The 18,434-nt window shown below is 45.4% G+C and overlaps 1 protein-coding gene across 3 annotated transcripts in view; it reads left to right on the forward strand.

Annotated features, from left to right (window-relative positions):
- Positions 1–7,036: 7,036 nt before the first annotated feature.
- VAPA (VAMP associated protein A) overlaps positions 7,037–18,434 on the forward strand; it is a 36,009-nt gene continuing 24,611 nt past the window's right edge. Inside the window, exon 1 of one of the 3 annotated variants that reach the window (XM_005224173.5) lies at positions 7,037–7,336. In XM_005224173.5, the coding sequence (XP_005224230.1) occupies positions 7,258–7,336 (79 nt within the window). In that variant the 5' untranslated portion in view covers positions 7,037–7,257. Of the gene's footprint in view, positions 7,337–7,614; positions 8,037–18,434 lie in introns of those variants that run through there. The other 2 variants (NM_001075733.1, XM_059880812.1) reach the window with 2 other exon arrangements.

Raw genomic sequence — 18,434 nt, forward strand, 5'->3', positions numbered from 1 at the left:
GAGTGGGTTGTCATTTCCTTCTCCAATGCATGAAAGTGAAAAGTGAAAGTGAAGTCGCTCAGTCGTGTTCGACTCTTAGCGACCCCATGGATTGCAGCCTAACAGGCTCCTCCGTCCATGGGATTTTCCAAGCAAGAGTACTGGAGTGGGGTGCCATTGCCTTCTCCGTCTGCACTGAAAAGTGACCCGAAAATGCATTCTTATTCTTGTTTTTTAATGTCATGGTTAGAAACTTACTTAATATGCTGACAAGATAAATCCAGACTTGGGCAACACACAGGGATCAACAGGAGAACTGGACAGAATTTCTTTGGAAGTAACTATTTGTCAGAGTGTGCTGTTGAGTCTCCAGTGGGATCAGCTTCATTTTTAAAATTATTTTTTTCAGATACATTTATGATTCTAAGGAGATAATACAACTATATAACCTCTAAAAAGGAGCCAAAAATGAATGTTTACCCCACCTGAGAAAGAGCAATTATGAAGTAAATAACAGCAATGGTGACATTTAGTATCTTACGAGTGCCAGACATTGTATTTAAATGTTTACAAGGCTCCTCTCCTTTAATTTTTACAACAGTAAATAGTTGTATTATCCCCTTAGATACTAAAAGGCCAGGAATTGAACCCAGATTGGAGTGAGCCTAAGCTCAGATCCCCAGTATTGCTTTTAAAAGGCCAGGAAAAGTGATGTAAAAAAAGCCATTAAGAAGGAAGGAGATGGCCAGGGCTCTGTTACAGAAGGACCTGATTAACTGTGTGCACTGAACAAAAGAAACGCTTTCATTCTTTTATTTTATTGTGATAAAATATCTCTGACATGAAATTTACCATTTTAACCATTTTTCCAGTGTGCAGTTCAGTGGCAGTTTGTCCCAAACAAGACCTCAAGCAACAATTGAAATCAATGAATAAAAAAAAAAAGTTTTATTTTCAGAAAATCCTACAAAATTATCTTCTGTTTAGGAAGTATCTCATTAAGATGATGACATTTGGTTGTGGATTTAAATGTCTAACAACTTATATATGTGTATGGCTGATATTTCAAAGGAGCTATCAAACTGTGGGATCTATCTTACAACAATCATTTATTAAAAGCTCAGTGTTTGCTAACTATCACACTGAGCACTTTGTATTCATCAGCAAAAGTAAACAGAAGTTGGAATGTTGCCATATTATAGATAAGGTCATGAGTATAACTGCAAAACATATAACAGGGCAAAAAGTGATGGAGCCTGGATTCTAGTATCAGTTCAGTTCAGTTCAGTTCTGCCGCTCAGTCATGTCTAACTCTTTGCAACCCCATGGACTGTAGCACACCAGGCTTCCCTATCCATCACCATCTCCCGGAGCTTGGTCAAACTCATGTCCATAGAGTTGGAGATGCCATCCAACCATTTCATCCTCTGTTGTCCCCTTCTCCTCTCTGAGAACCCCAAGAACAGTATGAAAAGGATTCCAGTATGTTGATTAGCATATATGTGCTGTCTGCCCTGGGTCCAGGTTTTGGAAGGCTCTCCAAAGAAGCCTGTGTTCAGAGATTACAAGGAGTCAGATAACATCAAATGGGGATTTATTGTTCATAGGCATCTTTGGATTTCTTCTTGCTTGCTTTCCTTTATGAATAAATATATTTGGGGGCTTCCCTGGTAGTCCAATGGTTAAGACTCTGTGCTTCCAATACAGGTGGCATGGGATCGACTGCTGGTCAGATAACTAAGATTCCACATGCTGCATGGCTCAGGCAAAAACTATTTTTAAAAGGAATAAATGTATTTGTAGGAGAAAACACATTATTAACTGCAGAGAATCTGGGCTTACAGGGGCTCTGGTCTTTGTAACCTAGAGAAAGAAAATGGAATGAACAGGAGGAGAAGATAGATTCAATGGGAAAGAATGGATTGAGGAAAATATACCATTTTGGAGGCCAAAACTACTGACCCAAGCAATCCAAGGAGACATACATGCCTTTTCTTTAGTCCCTGGTGTGGAGAGGGATCTAGCATTTGGTGAGGCTGGGGGCACTGGGGGTGTGGGGGAGATGGACGCTCTCCTAAGTCCATGACTGGAAATGTGAACTGCTACAACCCTTTGGATGAAATGTGTGCCATATGTATCGAAATAGGAAATAGGCTTGATCCAGAGGTTCCCACCACTGGGCTTCTCCCTGTGGAAATAAAAGCATTCCTGTGGAAATGAAAGCATCTTGTGGTAAGGACACATGTTTATTGCTGTGCTGTTTGTTGGGATAAAAGCCTAGGTCAATTTACATGTTCATCAATAAGGGAACAAGTGGTACCATAGTAGGGTCATCTATTCTGTGGATTCAGCTATTAAAAGACTGAGTTAGATCTTTGCCAATTGACCTGATTAGATATCCATACTAAACTGTCAGGTGAATAAAGCAACTGGATATGTTTTTATATATTTTATAAGAATTCTTATTTTAAAAAACCCCAAACTAGCCATATTTTTCTAGTTCTGGATAAATTTGGGGAGCGGCACACAATCCAGACAGTTATACTGGTCACCTGAAGTGGAGTGACAATTGCGAGATTCAAGAGGAAGCTTCTTATTCATATGCTTTTTGGGTTGTGTCACTTGTTACAATAATCACATATTGCTTCTACAGAATAGAAGATTGAGAAAACATTCTTCAAATTGTTTCTCATAAACAAAGATTATTCCTTCTAGTTTTAACTGCTTTCCATAGTCATACAAGGGGCTTCCCAGGTGGCACAGCAGTAAAGAATCTGCCTGCCAATGCAGAAGATGCAGGTTTGATCCCTGGGTGAGGAAGACCCCTGGAAGAAGAAATGGCAACCCACTCCAGTATTCTTGCTGGAGAATCCCATGGAGACGAGAACCTGGCGGGCTATAGTCCTTGGGGTCCCAAAGAGCTGGACATGGCTGAGTGACTGAAATGTATCCTGGGATACATTTTTTTTTTTCTAACTCTTCTTCCAGCATTGATTTGTATCTGGTGAAGCTTCCACCTGCCTTCTCTTGGAATCTCTATTTTTCACAGAAGTCTGAAAAATATGCTATAAGGAGTACCCCCAACATAGCCACACTTTCATCATTGCTTCCCTGGGGTGCTTCCTGACCTCATGCTTGTTTCAGGCGGTTCTCACTCTCCATCGTATTTGAGTGTTTTAGAAAGAGTCCCTCATGCGCAGTGACTGTGTTCCATTTCCGTTTTACCCCAGCTCCCCCTTTTACACCCTTAGATGGATGGTTCCTGGTCTTGCCTTATAAGACCGCTCATTAGATTTCTACACCTCTCACCTTTCTTGGTCCACTCCTGGCTTCCCCGACACCTCCCTCTCCGCAGCCTCTACTATTATCACAGGCAGGAAGCAGCGCAATTAGGTGCTTACACAACGTGGGGGAGGGGGCAGGCTCTCTAGAGCAGCTGCTGCCTGCGAGGCACCAGGTCCGACCTCTGACCCGGGGAGCTGGACTTTGCACTCAAGCAGGAGCCGCGGCCTCTGCTGATCCTGCACTACTTACTGCCTTTGGAGACCAGGAAGCCCGAGTCTGGGCACTGGATCACTGCTGCAGAAAGCGTCAAGGCTCCCCACTGCCTCCCCAGAAAACAGATAGGGGCAGAGAGCTGGCCTCCGTCTCACTTTCAAATATCCCAGGAGCCTAACTGACTGGTTGAACTGATGCCAAGAACAGAATCCTAGCTGCAAAGGAGCTATTTCATGCTTGTCTCTCCTCTTCAGATGGAAGGGCAGAGGCCATGTCAACTGGCTCACCCCTGAATACCCACCACGTGCTGGGCAAGGCAATAATTTAACATTGATAAAGTATTAACTCATATGATTCTTACGACAAACCTCGGATAGAGCTTTTGTTACTCTTTCCAACTTACAAATGTAGAATAGGCACAGAGAGGTGAAGGCAGTTGCTATGACCACACAGCAGACAACGGTACTTGAACCCAGCCTGTACTCTATACACTTTACTGCCTCAGTATCTGTTGAAGATATGCTCATTTAAATGTTTACTGAAATAAATTATGCAGAGAATTGTCCATAAATTCATAATTATACAGCATCTCTATAGTAAAGGTTAACATATTTAAAGATGGAGAAGACAATTGTACTTTGTTATCATTTGTACTGGAAATTGGTGTTTTTTTTTTTTTTTAAATTCTTGCCAAACTCCTAAGAGATAATCTGTACAAAGATGAGTATTACTCATGATTCAAGTGGGTTGAAGTAATATTCGAGGACTTTGTACCTCTTGGACACCTGAAAACTTGGGAGTTAAAGAATATGCTTGAGTATATCTTTGGTTATTATCTTAAGGGATCTTTGGGAAGCTGTGTGTCAATGTAGAAACAATATAAGTCAGTTACACTTAAAACAGTTGTTGCCTTAATCACTTTCGAATGTCATTTTATTGTGGCTTTGCGAAGAGCGAAAATGCACAGAAGAGAAAACTGGGCAATTCCTCCCCTCCAGTGTGGGTCTATTAACTGACATGAGATGCTCTCACCTATGTTTTCATTTCCATATTTAACAACAAAAGTAACACTTGCCAACTGTTATGAGGTTGTTCTGAGTAGCGAGTGATGTTTGTAAAGTTCTTCGAAGTGTAAGAAGAAAGGTATTTAAAAACACCAAAGCACAAACAAGACTTCTCTGGTGGTCCAGTGGTTAAGACTGTGTGCTTCCAATGCAGGCGGTGTGGTTCAATCTCTGGTCAGGGAACTAAGATCCCACACACCATGTGGCATAAAAAAACTAAAAAATGAAAACAAAGCACAAAGCACTTAAACAGTGCACTGTTGAATGAGGGGTAGGTGATTCAGGGGGACTCTGAGTCATTCACAGTGCAGTGCTCTAAAATAGTAATAGAAGAATTCTTCCAAAGAAGTTTCATGTATTCTTAGACCACCAGATATGTAGATTCTTATGGGTTTAGACTCTATTCCATTTTTGAAGCTATACTGCAAAGAGAAAATCAGTTGATTGCAGAGGTGATAACTCAAATAGGCAGAAGTTTCTGAATGATACAGATGTGGAAACTGCAATATATCCATTTCCGGCTTCCTCCTGAATTTGTGGTGAATAGGCCAACCTGCCCCACAGCAGGGAAACAGGCAAAGCCCTCAGCCTGCTGGGTCTGCTACCGGGGGTTCCCAGTCAGCTTGCTGGGAGACAAGTGTTCACCTAGTCATGGAGGGGCCAGTTGGCCAGGCTAACTTACCCATGGATTAGAGTTCTGCAACAAGCTGAAAAGGAACTTGACTTTGTGATAGCTTAAAGGTCGTCAGTTCACGACTAAACATATATGGTACCACATACCATGGGGAGATTGTCAACTTCAACTATTTTGTTTTTAAATCTTAAAGCCTCTTGAACAGATTTTCTGTATTTTCCTTTAAAGAGAATTGAAATTTCAAAATAATTTTGTGAATAGCAGAAAATCAAAGGATAGGTAAATTTAGAAGATGCTTTTCAAACAATTGGCTCCGTGGTAAAGAATCTGCCTGCCAAGGCAGGTGACATGGTTTCCATCCCTGGGTCCAGAAGACCCCCCTGGAGAAGAAAATGACAACCCACTCCAGTATTCTTGCCTGGAGAATCCCCTGGACAGAGCGGCTTGGCGGGCTACAGTCCATGGGGTCGCAGGGAGTCGACAGGACTGAGGACGCACGCATTTCCAACAAATTAAGCTCTGGCATCCTGCTGAAGCTACACTGCTCTCCTTGGGCACAGCCTACAGCCTTGTGCGCATGCTAGGTTAGCTACTCCGGAGAGCTGTTCCCAAGTGGGTTCCGATGCCTGTACTGCAGTGAGGACGTGGACTCTGTGTCCACGGCTAGGCCACTGTCCCATTTGTCTGGTTTGTTTTCTAGAGCAACTGGGCTCCTCCTCCACCGCGGCAGCATCAATTTGAGCGTTGTTACGCGGTGCTTCCCAGGGATTTGAATTCCAGCAGCACCATGACGGCTGATTTACAGCACACTCGTTTGTTACATGTTCCTGTCCCCGACTACCCTGGAGATCCGTTAAAGACTGGTCAGCAACTCTGCTGTTGGCATTTTTTCTCCTTCAGCTTAGTTTACTACAGGCTCTCTTAATACTGCAGATGGAATTCGCTGCCAACATGTGAACGTGACAACTGTTTTGGTTTGGGCTCATCGTTATCAATCAAAACTGAGCAAGAGACAGAGGAACAAACGCTGTAGACTCTGACTTTTATTTCCAGTTTGATAACGCTTGCCTCATCAGGTCCCCAACGACGCGTCCTCGACAGAGGAGGTGTGTTTCCTCAAGGGCTTTTGCATCCCAGAAGAGAATTCGGGAAGCTGGAGAGCTTGGACTGGAGAACCACAGCTGTACCGACGGAGGGATGGATAGAATTAAGGAGGGAGCATACTAACAGATCCTGGCATGTTCTCCTCTGGGAAGCCTCTATACTTCTAACCGGGGAACCTCGGGGCAGTCTCCAAAAGTTGTTTTTCTTTTTTCAGGGCATATGAGACATCCTTTGGGAACCGAAATGAGAGTTGGCAAGCCTCACCCCAGCCTCCAACCGCCCCTTCTTCCCGCCCGCGCTCAGCCGCTACTACAACTCCCAGCAAGCACCACGCAGCGCCGCAAGAGGACCGGTCCGGCTGGAGACCCCGCCCCGCGCGGAGCATGTTGGGAGTTGTAGTCCACGAGCCTGTTCGCTCCTACTTCGGCTATTTGGCATTCCCGCTTGGGAGATGGCGATGGGCTACCTTAGCGGGTTTTCCAGTCCAGTCTCGTAACTGCAGCTGAACATGACCGAGGACTGCGCCCTCCCGCTCTGCGGTGCGCGCCGCGTCAGTGCCAGGGAGCTGAGCTCCGCCCCGTCCACGCCCGCTCCCTTGACAGCTGGGCTAGGCTCAGAGCGCGGCGGGCCAGGGACACGCAGGCGCAGCAGCCGGTCGCGCCTGACGGCGTGGAGGGCGGGCCGGGCGCGAGGCCTCGCGGCCGCCGGGGCGCGCACGTAGGCACGCAGAAGCGTCACGTGGGGTGCCGAGGATCGCAGTGCGCGTGGCCGCGGCGGCTGGTGTGGGGTTGAGTCAGTTGTGAGACCCGGAGCTGCGGACCGGCGAGCGGCCCAGCGAGTCGCCGACAGAGCGGCGGGTGTCGGGTTCGGGAGCCGAGCGCTGGCCCTGCGTCGAGCCGGGCCGACCCGCGCCGTCGCCGCCCCCCGCCCGCAGCTAGCGACCCGCCGCGGGCGCGCCCCCGCTCTGCGCTGTCTTCGATGGCGTCCGCCTCCGGGACCATGGCGAAGCACGAGCAGATCCTAGTCCTCGACCCGCCCACAGACCTCAAATTCAAAGGTTGGCAGGGGCGGCCTGCGGGAGCGGCGGGCAGTGGGTGGCGGCCGCGCCCGGTGGGCCCCCTCCCCCGCCGCCCGCGCCCGGTCCGGCCCCGCCCGCGCGGGCGCGCGCGCCCCTCCCGCCTCCCGCCGCCATCTTGCGGCCCGCGGGCGCCTCGCTGCGGCGGCGGCCTTGTCCTTGGCCCGCGGGCCGGGGCGGGGTCCGGGCGTGGGCGGCTTGCCGGGGACGCGGGGCAGGCAGGGCAGGCAGGGCGGTCGTCGGTCTGGCGCGGGCGCGGGCCGGGCTTTGCGTCAGCGGGCCGGAGGCGGCTGGACGTCCTCCGCGCCGGGCGACACCTGCGCGGGGCGTCACCTGCGCGGGGACCCGGGGGCCGCGGGAGCGACTCAGGCGGTTCTTGCTGGGGATGCTGCTGGCGCGGGGAGCTTGCGGAGCCCGTGACTCGTCCTTCATTCCGGGGGCCCCACGAGCACACGGGCTTGGGACTGTGAGGCCGCTCCAGTGCTTTAGAGAATCAAACCGAAAGAAATGGAGTGCGAAAGAAAACACCTTGGTTTCCGTAGGACACGTTTTAAATAGTTTAAGAGCTTTAAGATGTATTCTGCCGCTATGAGAGGAGTTGTGTATAAAACCTGTATTTTGCAAGCTCTTCAGTGCATTTGCGAGTTTCTTTGAATGGAAATGTCAGTGAGCCGCGTGTTAGGTGAGAATTCGGTTTTAAGACGACTCCATGAAATATTTAGCGAGGCTTCTTAAGTGCATTTTATTGTAGCAAGTTTATGGGCGTAACGTGAGTTTACATAGTTTTCGCTGAAAGGGGGGTTAATAAAACACCTAGGGGAATCATGAATACCAAAGTTCAGGTACTACCTAACTCTGTAGCTCTTATCTGAGAATAGAAGAATTTAATGTAAACCTTTATGGTAGGTAGTTCTTCTGAGAGTTTAGGTGTTTTGCACTTATTTTAGGGGAGGCTGATTTTACAGAGGAAGTTTTCTCGTTAATCTGTGTGTGTTGCCATTAGGGACCTGGACGCCGTTAAAACTAGTTTTAGGTCAAGAAGTGTTCACAGAGATCTCTAAGTTTCTAAGAAGAAACTTAGAGAAGTCGGTACGTTTCAATGACATGCTTACTGGCTCAGTCGTCTCCGTCTCTTTGCTGACTCCATGGACTGTTGCCTGCCAGGCTCGTCTGTCCATGGGATTCTCCAGGCAGGAATACTGGCGTGGGTTGTCATTTCCTTCTCCAGGGGATCTTCCCCACCCAGGAATCAAATCTCCGTTTCTTAAGTCTCTTGAATTGCAGGTGGATTTTTTACCGGCGAAATCTTCTTTGGATTCTTTACCGTTTGAGTAGTAAGAGGCTAATAATAGCAAAGAGGCAGGTTAAAGGAACAACCAAAACCCCAACCCAAAGACTTGCCAGATGCTTATTTTAGGTATTGAAGAATTAACTAGCTATGATTACAGAACAGATTCTTGTGTTATGGATGAAAGTAATTCACAAGGCCTATTAAAGTTTGGACATTAGTTGACATTTTTAAAAAAAGGATTTCATGGAAAAGTTTATTAGGGACACATATTCAACTGGGCCATTTACTTAGCAAACACTATTGAAAGCTTTGTACCATCTCTATATTTGATGAAGAGTATTCAACAATGAGTAATTTACTCAGCAAACATCAGCTTGTATTTGGGGATTCAGTGCTAAGCAAGGTGGAGAAAAGAACCACAGTTTGTAGTTTAAGGAGTAAAACATGTTTTTCTTAGTGCTTGAACTCCCAGATGGAAGAGGCCTGCAGATGCTGTAACAGAGGCAAAGCAAGTATGAGGAAAGAAGCCCCTTCTTCCTTCCTCCCCACTTGTTTTAGGAGGAGTTGTTCAGTCGCCAAGTCCTGTATGACTGTGACCCCCATGGACTGTACTGTAGCACATCAGGCTCCAGTGTCCTGCACTGTCTCCCAGAATTTGCTCAGATTCATGTCCATTGTTGGGTGATGCTATTTAACCATCTCATCCTCTGCCATCCCCTTCTTTTTGCCTTCAGTTTTTCCCAACATCAGAATCTTTTCCAGTGAGTTGGCTCTTCGCATCAGGTGGCCAAAGTGTTGGAGCTTCAGCATCAACATCAGTCCTTCCAATGGATATTCAGGGTTGATTTTCTTTAGGATTGACTGGTTTGATCTGCTTGAAGTCCAAGGGACTCTGAAGAGTCTTCTCCGACACTTTTATTGGCTTGCTTTCAATTGGGGAAGCGGGAGCGCAGGTCATGGGAATGCTTTGCTCCTTTCCTGATGTGAGAAAAGTTTGGCTTGTGCTTAGGTACCCAGGGTGTGCTGTGTGCTTCTGTTTAAGAGTACGGAATGGGGAGGATTGGGAAAGTAGAGCGGGTAGGACGAATTGGGAGGCTACATTTGGTGTCATTTGATTCCTTCCTTCTTAAAAGTTACTCTTTTAGTCAGAGGTAAATAAGTTGTTGATGGAAACCTCGGTATTCCAAAGACCAGTTCAGCATTAAGTGAGGAGACTCATTTGAAATCAGCAATTCTCTTCATGCTAATTTTGATGATGGTGTGAAAAAAATCTTTCAACTCTACTTTAAATCATCTGCAGTTTTTAGTTGAAGTCTGTTTAAGGATATTTTTGCAAAATGTCATCTTCTGGTAGATTTATTTGAATTATTTTAACTTTACATTTGATTAAGATAGTTTCTCCAAGAATGAATCATTTAATCATTTTGAGATTGTATGGTGCATTTTTCTGTTACATGCATAATAAAGTCATCTTGCTATGAATTATTGGCACTTTGCACAATTTTGGAGAAGCAAATAACAGTTTAATACATTTCCTACATTAATATTTTATTCTAGTTTGTTTTATACAATTGTTTATATGAAAGTACTTTTATAATGTCATGAACTCTGAAGTAGTTTTTTTGTTGCATTAGTAAAGAAAAAGATGTAGATATTTTAAAATTCTGTTTTTTAAGCTTTGGCAGTAATTTGACATAGAATTCAGGTGTGAAATTTTGCATTACATGTGAGACTTTTTTTGGGGGGGTCTTTAAAGTGTTTATTTACTCTTGTAAAATTTTTTCCTTTGTATTATACAACATTTTATTTTTCCAGCCTGTTCATTTTGGAGGGAAGTTTGGAGAAGAAAGTTTAGAAAGTGCTGAAATAAGTTGTGAATATATTCTTACTGGCCATGATCGGAGAAAGGAAAATAGACCAAAATCATTGTGTTGAAGGTGGCCCGTAGTAATAGCATCAGTAAAGAAAACTAAGCGCTCTGAGCGACCAGGGACCAGTGATGTTCAGACAAAGCATCTTTGGATAGCAGCACATCAGGAAGAAGAGACCCAAGGGAGGATGGGGAACAAGCCTCCTCCTGGAGGGTGTGTGGCACCGTTGCAGGCGTCTCCACTCACTCTCGTTTCACAGCGGCTACATCAGACCCCTGGCCTGTTTCCCCACACCCTGGACATGGGTGTCATATCTTCCTTAACCGTTTTCAGGGAGCTCTTGACTGCCCTCTGGGTGAGAGCGTAACTCTTTTAAGTGCGGCATACACGCCCTCTGGGATGTGCTGTCCCCTCTTGTAGCACCTGTTCGTCGGCACACGTCCACACTTCCCTGAGAAGTCAGAGCCCTTCTCATGTCCAAGCTTGTTGGTTCTGCTGGTTTTGCTGGTTAAGGTAGAGATGGCTTATGACTCAGACCCTGTTTCAGCAGGTATTTTCTCTGTCAACGTTTCCTTTAAACATAAGAACACATAAACCTAAGTCTTCCCTTTTAAAAACAAACAAACCAGCAAGATATTGTACTTCCTTGACTCCCAGCTCCCTGAGGCTCTCATGTCTCCTGGGCTTTGTTTCCTTTGTGGTCAGGCTTCTTGGAAAAGCAGTAGGAGTTCCGGGTCTCTTCTGATGGCCACTGTGGTGACCACGGTGCTTTCTGTCTCCCTGGACGTGTCTTTGGCACTTCCCAGTGTTGACAGCTCGCTTTTTAATAACTCGATTCTTCTGACTCCTGTGACACAGTTGTTCTCCAGCCTTCATCTTTGCTGTCTGATTTGTTACCTCCTTTTTCTTAAATGCTCGTGTTTTTGAGATTCTGATTTGGTTTCAATTTTATCTCACTCTGAACTTCCCTTGTTCAGTCTCCCTTGTTTTGAGGGCTTCTCTGTCTCCTCCATGCTCTTTTCACACATTGCTGTACACCCAAATCTGTGTTGAGTTCAGAGTTAAAATCAGCTTTGGGGGATTGCTCAGTGGTACAGTGGTTAAGACTGTGCTTTGACTGCAGGGGGCATGGGTTTGATCCTAGGTTGGGAAGTTCCTCATGTCGCCATCCGCTTTGGAGTCCATACTGATGGGGTGCATGCATGCTAAGTTGCCTCAGTCATGTCTGACTCTTTGCGACCTTATGGACTGTAGCCCACCACACTCCTCTGTCCATGGAATTGTCTAGGCAAGAATGCTGGAGTGGGTCGCCATGTTCCCCTCCAGGAGATCTCCCCAACCCAGGGGTTGAGCCTCTGCCTCTTTTCTGTCTCCTGCGTTGGCAGATGGGTTCTTTACCACATACTGATTACTTCTTGACTATCCTGGATTTGAATGTTGCTCAGGTGGCTCCCTGGAGAAGGCAGTGGCACCCCACTCCAGTCCTCTTTCTTGCCTGGAAAATCCCATGGATGGAGGAGCCTGGTAGGCTGCAGTCCATGGGGTCGTGAAGAGTCGGACACGACTGAGTGACTTCACTTTCACTTTTCACTTTCATGCATTGGAGAAGGAAATGGCAACCCCCTCCAGTGTTCTTGCCTGGAGAATCCCAGGGACGGGGGACCCTGATGGGCTGCCGTCTGTGGGGTCGCACAGAGTCGGACACGACTGAAGCGACAGCAGCAGCAGCAGCAGCAGGTGGTTCCCTTGGAGAAGGCAATGGCACCCCACTCCAGTCCTCTTGCGTGGCAAATCCCATGGATGGAGGAGCCTGGTAGGCTGCAGTCCATGGGGTCGTGAAGAGTCGGACACGACTGAGTGACTTCACTTTCACTTTTCACTTTCATGCATTGGAGAAGGAAATGGCAACCCACTCCAGTGTTCCTGTGTGGAGAATCCCAGGGACAGGGGAGCCTGGTGGGCTGCTGTCTATGGGGTCACACAGAGTCGGACATGACTGAAGTGACTTAGCAGCAGCAGGTGGCTCCTTGGTAGTTCACCTGGTAAAGAAACTGCCTGCAATGCAGGAGACTTTGGTTCGATTCCTGGTTTGGGACGGTCCCCTGGAGAAGGGATAGGGTACCCACTCCAGTGTTCTTGCCTGGAGAATCCCCATGGATAGAGGAACTTGGCAGGCTACAGCCCATGAGGTCACAAAGAGTCAGACACGACTGAGTGACTAAGCACAGTACAGGTGGTGGCTCAGTGATAAAAAATTCGCCTGCAATGAGGGAGACCTGGGTTCGATCCCTGGGTCGCAGGTTCCCTGGAAAAGGAAATGGCAACCACTCCAGTATTCTTTCCTGGGAAATTCATGGACAGAGGAGCCTGGCGGGCTGCAGTCCATGGGGTCACAATGAGTAGGCCTCGACTCAGCACACATGCACAGATATCTCAAACTCTGCGTATCCTGAACTGGGCTTTTTATGTGCACGCCTACTCCTTTTCCTATGTTGTTAATTTCTTTTTTGTGGCATCTTGATTACTCATTCCAGAAATGCTGTGCACATCTAAAAATTAAAGTCTGTATTTTTGCATCCCAGAGATAACTTTTGAATCTCTCCTTTTAAATGCAGCTCAGTTTCTCAATTCATTTGCTTTAATTCATTCAGCTATATAAGAAAGAATTGAGTTTCTACTATATGTGATGCACACTGAATAAGTGTTGGAACTACAGTTTTGAGTAAAAGAATCTTTATTTTTATGAGGTGATGGTCATGGGAGCGGTAGAAGCTAATCAGATCATCAGAAGACAAATTAGCTTTGAAGAGTCTGTGGTGCTGTGAGAACGTGAAATAGGGGTTTTTGATGTGGTCGAGGAAGGCTGCTACAGGTTGACTAAGATTCCAAGAGTGAGTGGAAGTTATCTGGGTGAAGAGGAAAGGAGTACACTTCTGGAGCGGCAGGTGCAAGGGTTCTGAGGCAGGAGGGTGTGGTGTTCGATGTGTTAAATAACCTCTCCTGTGTTTACAAGGCTGCGGGGTCAGTACCCCAGTCGCTGGGTCAGCCAGGATGCATGGGTGTTGGCTTAGCAGTTCTGTTTTTATCTTGACCCACTGTTGATCTTCAGTGGGGAGAAGGCAGAGGTGTGGAGGTAGTGGGCTGACACCACGTTTGTGTTGACAGGAGTGTTGTAATCTGGTCATAGTGTGGACTTGTGTTGGAGGGAGCGAGAGATGACCCATGCTGTGGCTGCCGTCCATGCAGGTGCTGACTGCTGGAGGGGCAGTGGTGGGGATGGTGAGACGTTTGAGGGGGTCTGTTGGGTGTGTGCACGGCGGGAGAGTGTCCGGACAGCGCTGCGGTCTCTGGCTGCACAGCTGGAGAGGGGAGCTGGCAGATGCTGGCAGCATTCAGGGGCCTGGGAGAGCACCTGCGGGAAGGTCCTGACCTCCTCAGATAGGGTAGCTGCATTTAGGTCCTCCAGCTGGACTTAAGGAGGGAACCCATGGGCATTTGGGGTCCACGTGCCTGACTCGGGAGGGATCTGGACTTGGCTCGTTTCTTTGCTTCAGGTGATTCTCTTTCCTCTACCGGTCAGCAGGCTGGTCCCTTTCTCCTTGTGTCCCACTTCCTCCAGCCTGTTGTCCTCACGGATGCTGAAAGAACTACCCTGTGAAAAGCGCACACCAGATCCTATTGCCTCCCTGGTTGAAGAACCTGTAGCATTTTCCTGTTACGCACTTACTGGAGCCCAGATCCGCGCCTGCCTCTTCAGTTCACCTCTGCTGTAGCTTTGCTTGCATGCAGCGGTTTCTCCAGACGCCGTCAGTGCTGCAGGCCTCTGCATGCTCGATTCCGAATGTCATCACCTCCTGTCCGGAGGGCTGTCTCCCCTGCAGGAGCCCTACCTCCGGTGCTGTCTCTGGCTCTCCAGGCCCCGGGCCACTGCCGTTTTCTTGACCCTGTCCTCGGTGCTGCTCACTGGCAATTACCGCACTCACCACATGGCACAGTACTGATGTTTACATACTTTTCTCTCACAAGCTGTTTGTGAAGCGCTTGAGGATATGCCCATTTATTTTTATATCCGTGATAACAAGATCTGGCCTGGGTGATTGCCCAGTCAGTGTTGATCGCGTTAATAAGACTCAGACCATCCCTCTGTCCTCTAATTGTCATGGTTTTAGCCTTGCGTCTTTCAGTAGATGCTTCGTCTGCCTTTGCAGGTAGTGTTTTCAGAGCTTTGTAGTTCCAGAAGAGGGTATTTTGTTAAGAGCTGACTACTGTGCTTCGCTTTTTTCATTTGTGAAGTGAGAAGCAGAGAAGCAGGGGTGGGTGATTTCTCGGTGGTGGTCTGGCTGTAAAGGTTTGTGAATGCATAGGATGGTTGAGTGCAAAACGGAAACACAATTCTATGAAATGGAAGAACATAAGAATTGGGAGACCTTGATGAGGTTCTTCTGAGTTTGGTATTTTGTGATTGTTAGTATTGGTAATTTTGTTGTTGTTTTCTATATTGTAATAATTACCTGTTCCTTAACCATGTGGAGATGAGCTGTGAGGCAAGTCTTGTAGCAAGGACCCCTTTATCATTGCTTTCAGAGGGGCTTGCTAACTCTTTGTCTTGCTGCTTCTGTTATCTTTACTGACCCTGCAGTGAACTCCTGTCTTTCAGAGGATATAGTAGTTAATATAGCATGGATCTTGCTTTCCTTAATAAAAAATTGGTTTAAAAGAACATAATATTCACCAGTTTATTAAACTTTACAGACCACAAAATGTAATATTGTGTGACCACTAAAGAAAATTTCTTGATTAAAAAAAATTAAATGTAAAGGGAGGGTCAGTTATTTTTGCAAATGCTTGTTTACTGGGTTTATTATGCCTAAAATATGACTCAGATTACTCTAAAATTCCTTATGAAAACTTTAAAAACATTCATAAAAAACTTTCTATAACTTAATGAACTTCTGTACTCTTTAATAGCTTCATATAATTGTAAGTTTAATGATTATTAGTATTTTACTGTTTTGGGGAGAGTAGGATTACTGCAGTATTTTAAACAAATTCTGGCTATCATAACATCTCAAGCCTGAATATTTGAGCTTTCATTTCTAATAAGAAAAAAGAGGCTTTTTCTTTACATAATCATGACACCATTGTCACTTCATAAAACCAAAAGTAATTTTTCAGTAATCTGATGTTTGGTCTGTTGAAATCTTCCCATAGTGCTGATTTTTGGTTGCTGGGTGTCAGGTTGTCCTAATCTTTGGCAATGCCTCGTCCACCTGCTTTTTATCGCACCATTCACTTGTTGAAAAGACCCCGTCGTTGTCCAGTGGAGTGTCCCAGACTTGTGATATTTCTGGTATGTATTTCGTGTAAGTTTGGAGTTGGATTTAAGGGCTTAAAGATTCAGGTTTCAGTATTTTTTTGGTACAGATACTTCATAGATAGAATTGTGTCACATCAGGTGATAATGGCTGCTTGTCCCCTTTCTAGTGATAAGTTGATTGGTGATGACAGCCTTATCCCGCCCATGAGAAGTTTCGTAAATATGAGTGTATTTATGGTAACGTGTGTGAGGAAAAAGATCAGAAAGAAAAGGACGTCAGCAGTCCTTAGGTCTACTTTAGGATGCTTTTGTTTTTACTTTTCTGTGTTTTTCAAGATTTCTGCATGAACATTCAATGCTCTTCATAGTAAGAGAAAAAATTATTTTGTTATTAGACTTGATACTTTGGGAGATTGTATCAAAAGTTTCAATTGTCCTACAATGAGGTGCCTATGTAAGGTCAGTAGAAAACAAATCTGTAACCATCCAGTAACAGTTAAAATTAAGGCATATGAAGACAAGTAGAAAACCATGTTTGTTTGAAAGTGGATCTAATTTATAAATCATAAGTGTCCTTATGATTATAAATCACAGTGTCCTGTGACAGCTGACAAATTGAACTCCTACTGTCAGCATCAGTTGGTGGTCCCTGGTGAGAAGCATGGTAGATTGTCGAGGGTGTTTGTTACTCAGAGAATCGGCCTTGCCCACACAGACTGTATTTAAGAGCAGTGTGGACGCTCACAGGAGCCCTCCCTCTGTGTCCAGACTACTGGACTCATTGGTCTTGTGGTGGGCATCTCCCCCAGGCTGGACCGTGTATGTATGGATGGCTGACAGTCAATGTTTTGATGTCTCCTCTTGAAAGACTTTTGAGGTCGCAGAGGGTTGGAGACAGTGGCTGCAGTGGGCCCTGTGCAAGCAGAAGCAGCTAGCTGAGAGGAAGGGGAGAGCAGATGACAGAGAGCTTGTGGATCCAGGTGGCAGTTTCTCTTGAAAGTAGCCTTTTGTGAGGCCAGCTGTACTTCATTTCCTGTGCCATAGATTGAGTGGATCTTTAGAATCAACTCTTAATGTGATTGTATTCTTCCTAGTAAAACTCCTTGCTTAAATAAAATTAGACTACAAAACTTAAGAGAATATGTTCAACTTGATGACTGTGACATGTTTCAGTTTACAAAAATAATCTCCACCAACGTCTTAAATTTTTATAGCTGCCATCTTTGATGCTGTGTTATTAATATGCTGTAGTTTGCTTAGCTGCTTTTCTCTGGCATTTGGGATGTTAACTGTGGTAGAGTTACTGCCAACATTTGGTACTGTTTTCAAAATTCATGTTTAAATTAATGAGATGTTTAGTTATTTGTATTTCAACTTTTAAAGGATATGATTGATTTCAGTTGCCATTTTAAAAAATAGATATGTTAAAGAATTATTAATATGCTGCTAAGTCACATCAGTCGTGTCCAACTCTGTGCTACCCCATAGAGAGCAGCCCACCAGGCTCTGCCGTCCCTGGGATTCTCCACGCAAGAACACTGGAGTGGGTTGCCATTTCCTTCTCCAATGCATGAAAGTGAAAAGTGAAAGTGAAGTTGCTCTGTCGTGTCTGACTCTTAGTGACCCCATGGACTGCAGCCCACCAGGCTCCTCCATCCATGGGAGTTTCCAGGCAGTGTTAATATGAGAGGACTTTAAAGTACTAGTTTGCAGTATAATTTGACAGGTTTCTTATGGGCTACATTTTGACAGCCTTTTATTTTGTAGCTATATATTTCCATATATATATATTTATACACATGTATTTTATTTTGGTGCTTGGATAATCTGACATAAATTGGAGTGACTGGTACACCTTTGAAGGGATAGAGTACCTTTGCATCACAGTGTGTGTTTTCTGTTTGTTTTCTCTATGAACAAATTTTACTTTTATAGCTTATAGGGGAAGATGAATTCCTTGGTTTTGTTTTCTGAGTATGGTTCCCACTGCCAAACATCTCAATAACCACATCTTCCAAAGATAGCTTTTTTGTATCTTCTCAGTACCCCCACCCTGACTTTAAAAATAAAAGCTTTTATGAATAAATTAAGCTAATATGAATCCATGTTTAAAAATCCCTTCTGATTGTAAAATCAGTGCTTGATGTCGAAAGTTGAGAAAGTATAGAACAGTATAAAGCAAATTCTCAATCCTACCACCTATAACACCTGTTGCTGCTGCTGCTAAGTCGCTTCAGTCTGTGTGACCCATAGACGGCAGCCCACCAGGCTCCCCCGTCCCTGGGATTCTCCAGGCAAGAACACTGGAGTGCGTTGCCATTTCCTTCTCCAATGCATGAAGGTGAAGTCTCTGAGTCACGTCTGACTCTTAGCGACCCCATGGACTGCAGCCTACCAGGCTCCTCTGTCCATGCGATTTTCCAGGCAAGAGTACTGGAGTGGGGTGCCATTGCCTTCTCCGTAAAATTTATAGTATTGTTGATAATTTTTTGATAACTATTTTGCTTCTAGTCTAACAAGAGCTTTAGATTTATAAGTGGTGCTCAAACATTTATTTCAAGTTCTCCCCAAAGTATCCATTTCTCTTTTATTCTTTCCTAT

The sequence above is a fragment of the Bos taurus genome, chromosome 24 (assembly GCF_002263795.3).
Source record: "Bos taurus isolate L1 Dominette 01449 registration number 42190680 breed Hereford chromosome 24, ARS-UCD2.0, whole genome shotgun sequence".
NCBI classification, from domain to species: domain Eukaryota; kingdom Metazoa; phylum Chordata; class Mammalia; order Artiodactyla; family Bovidae; genus Bos; species Bos taurus.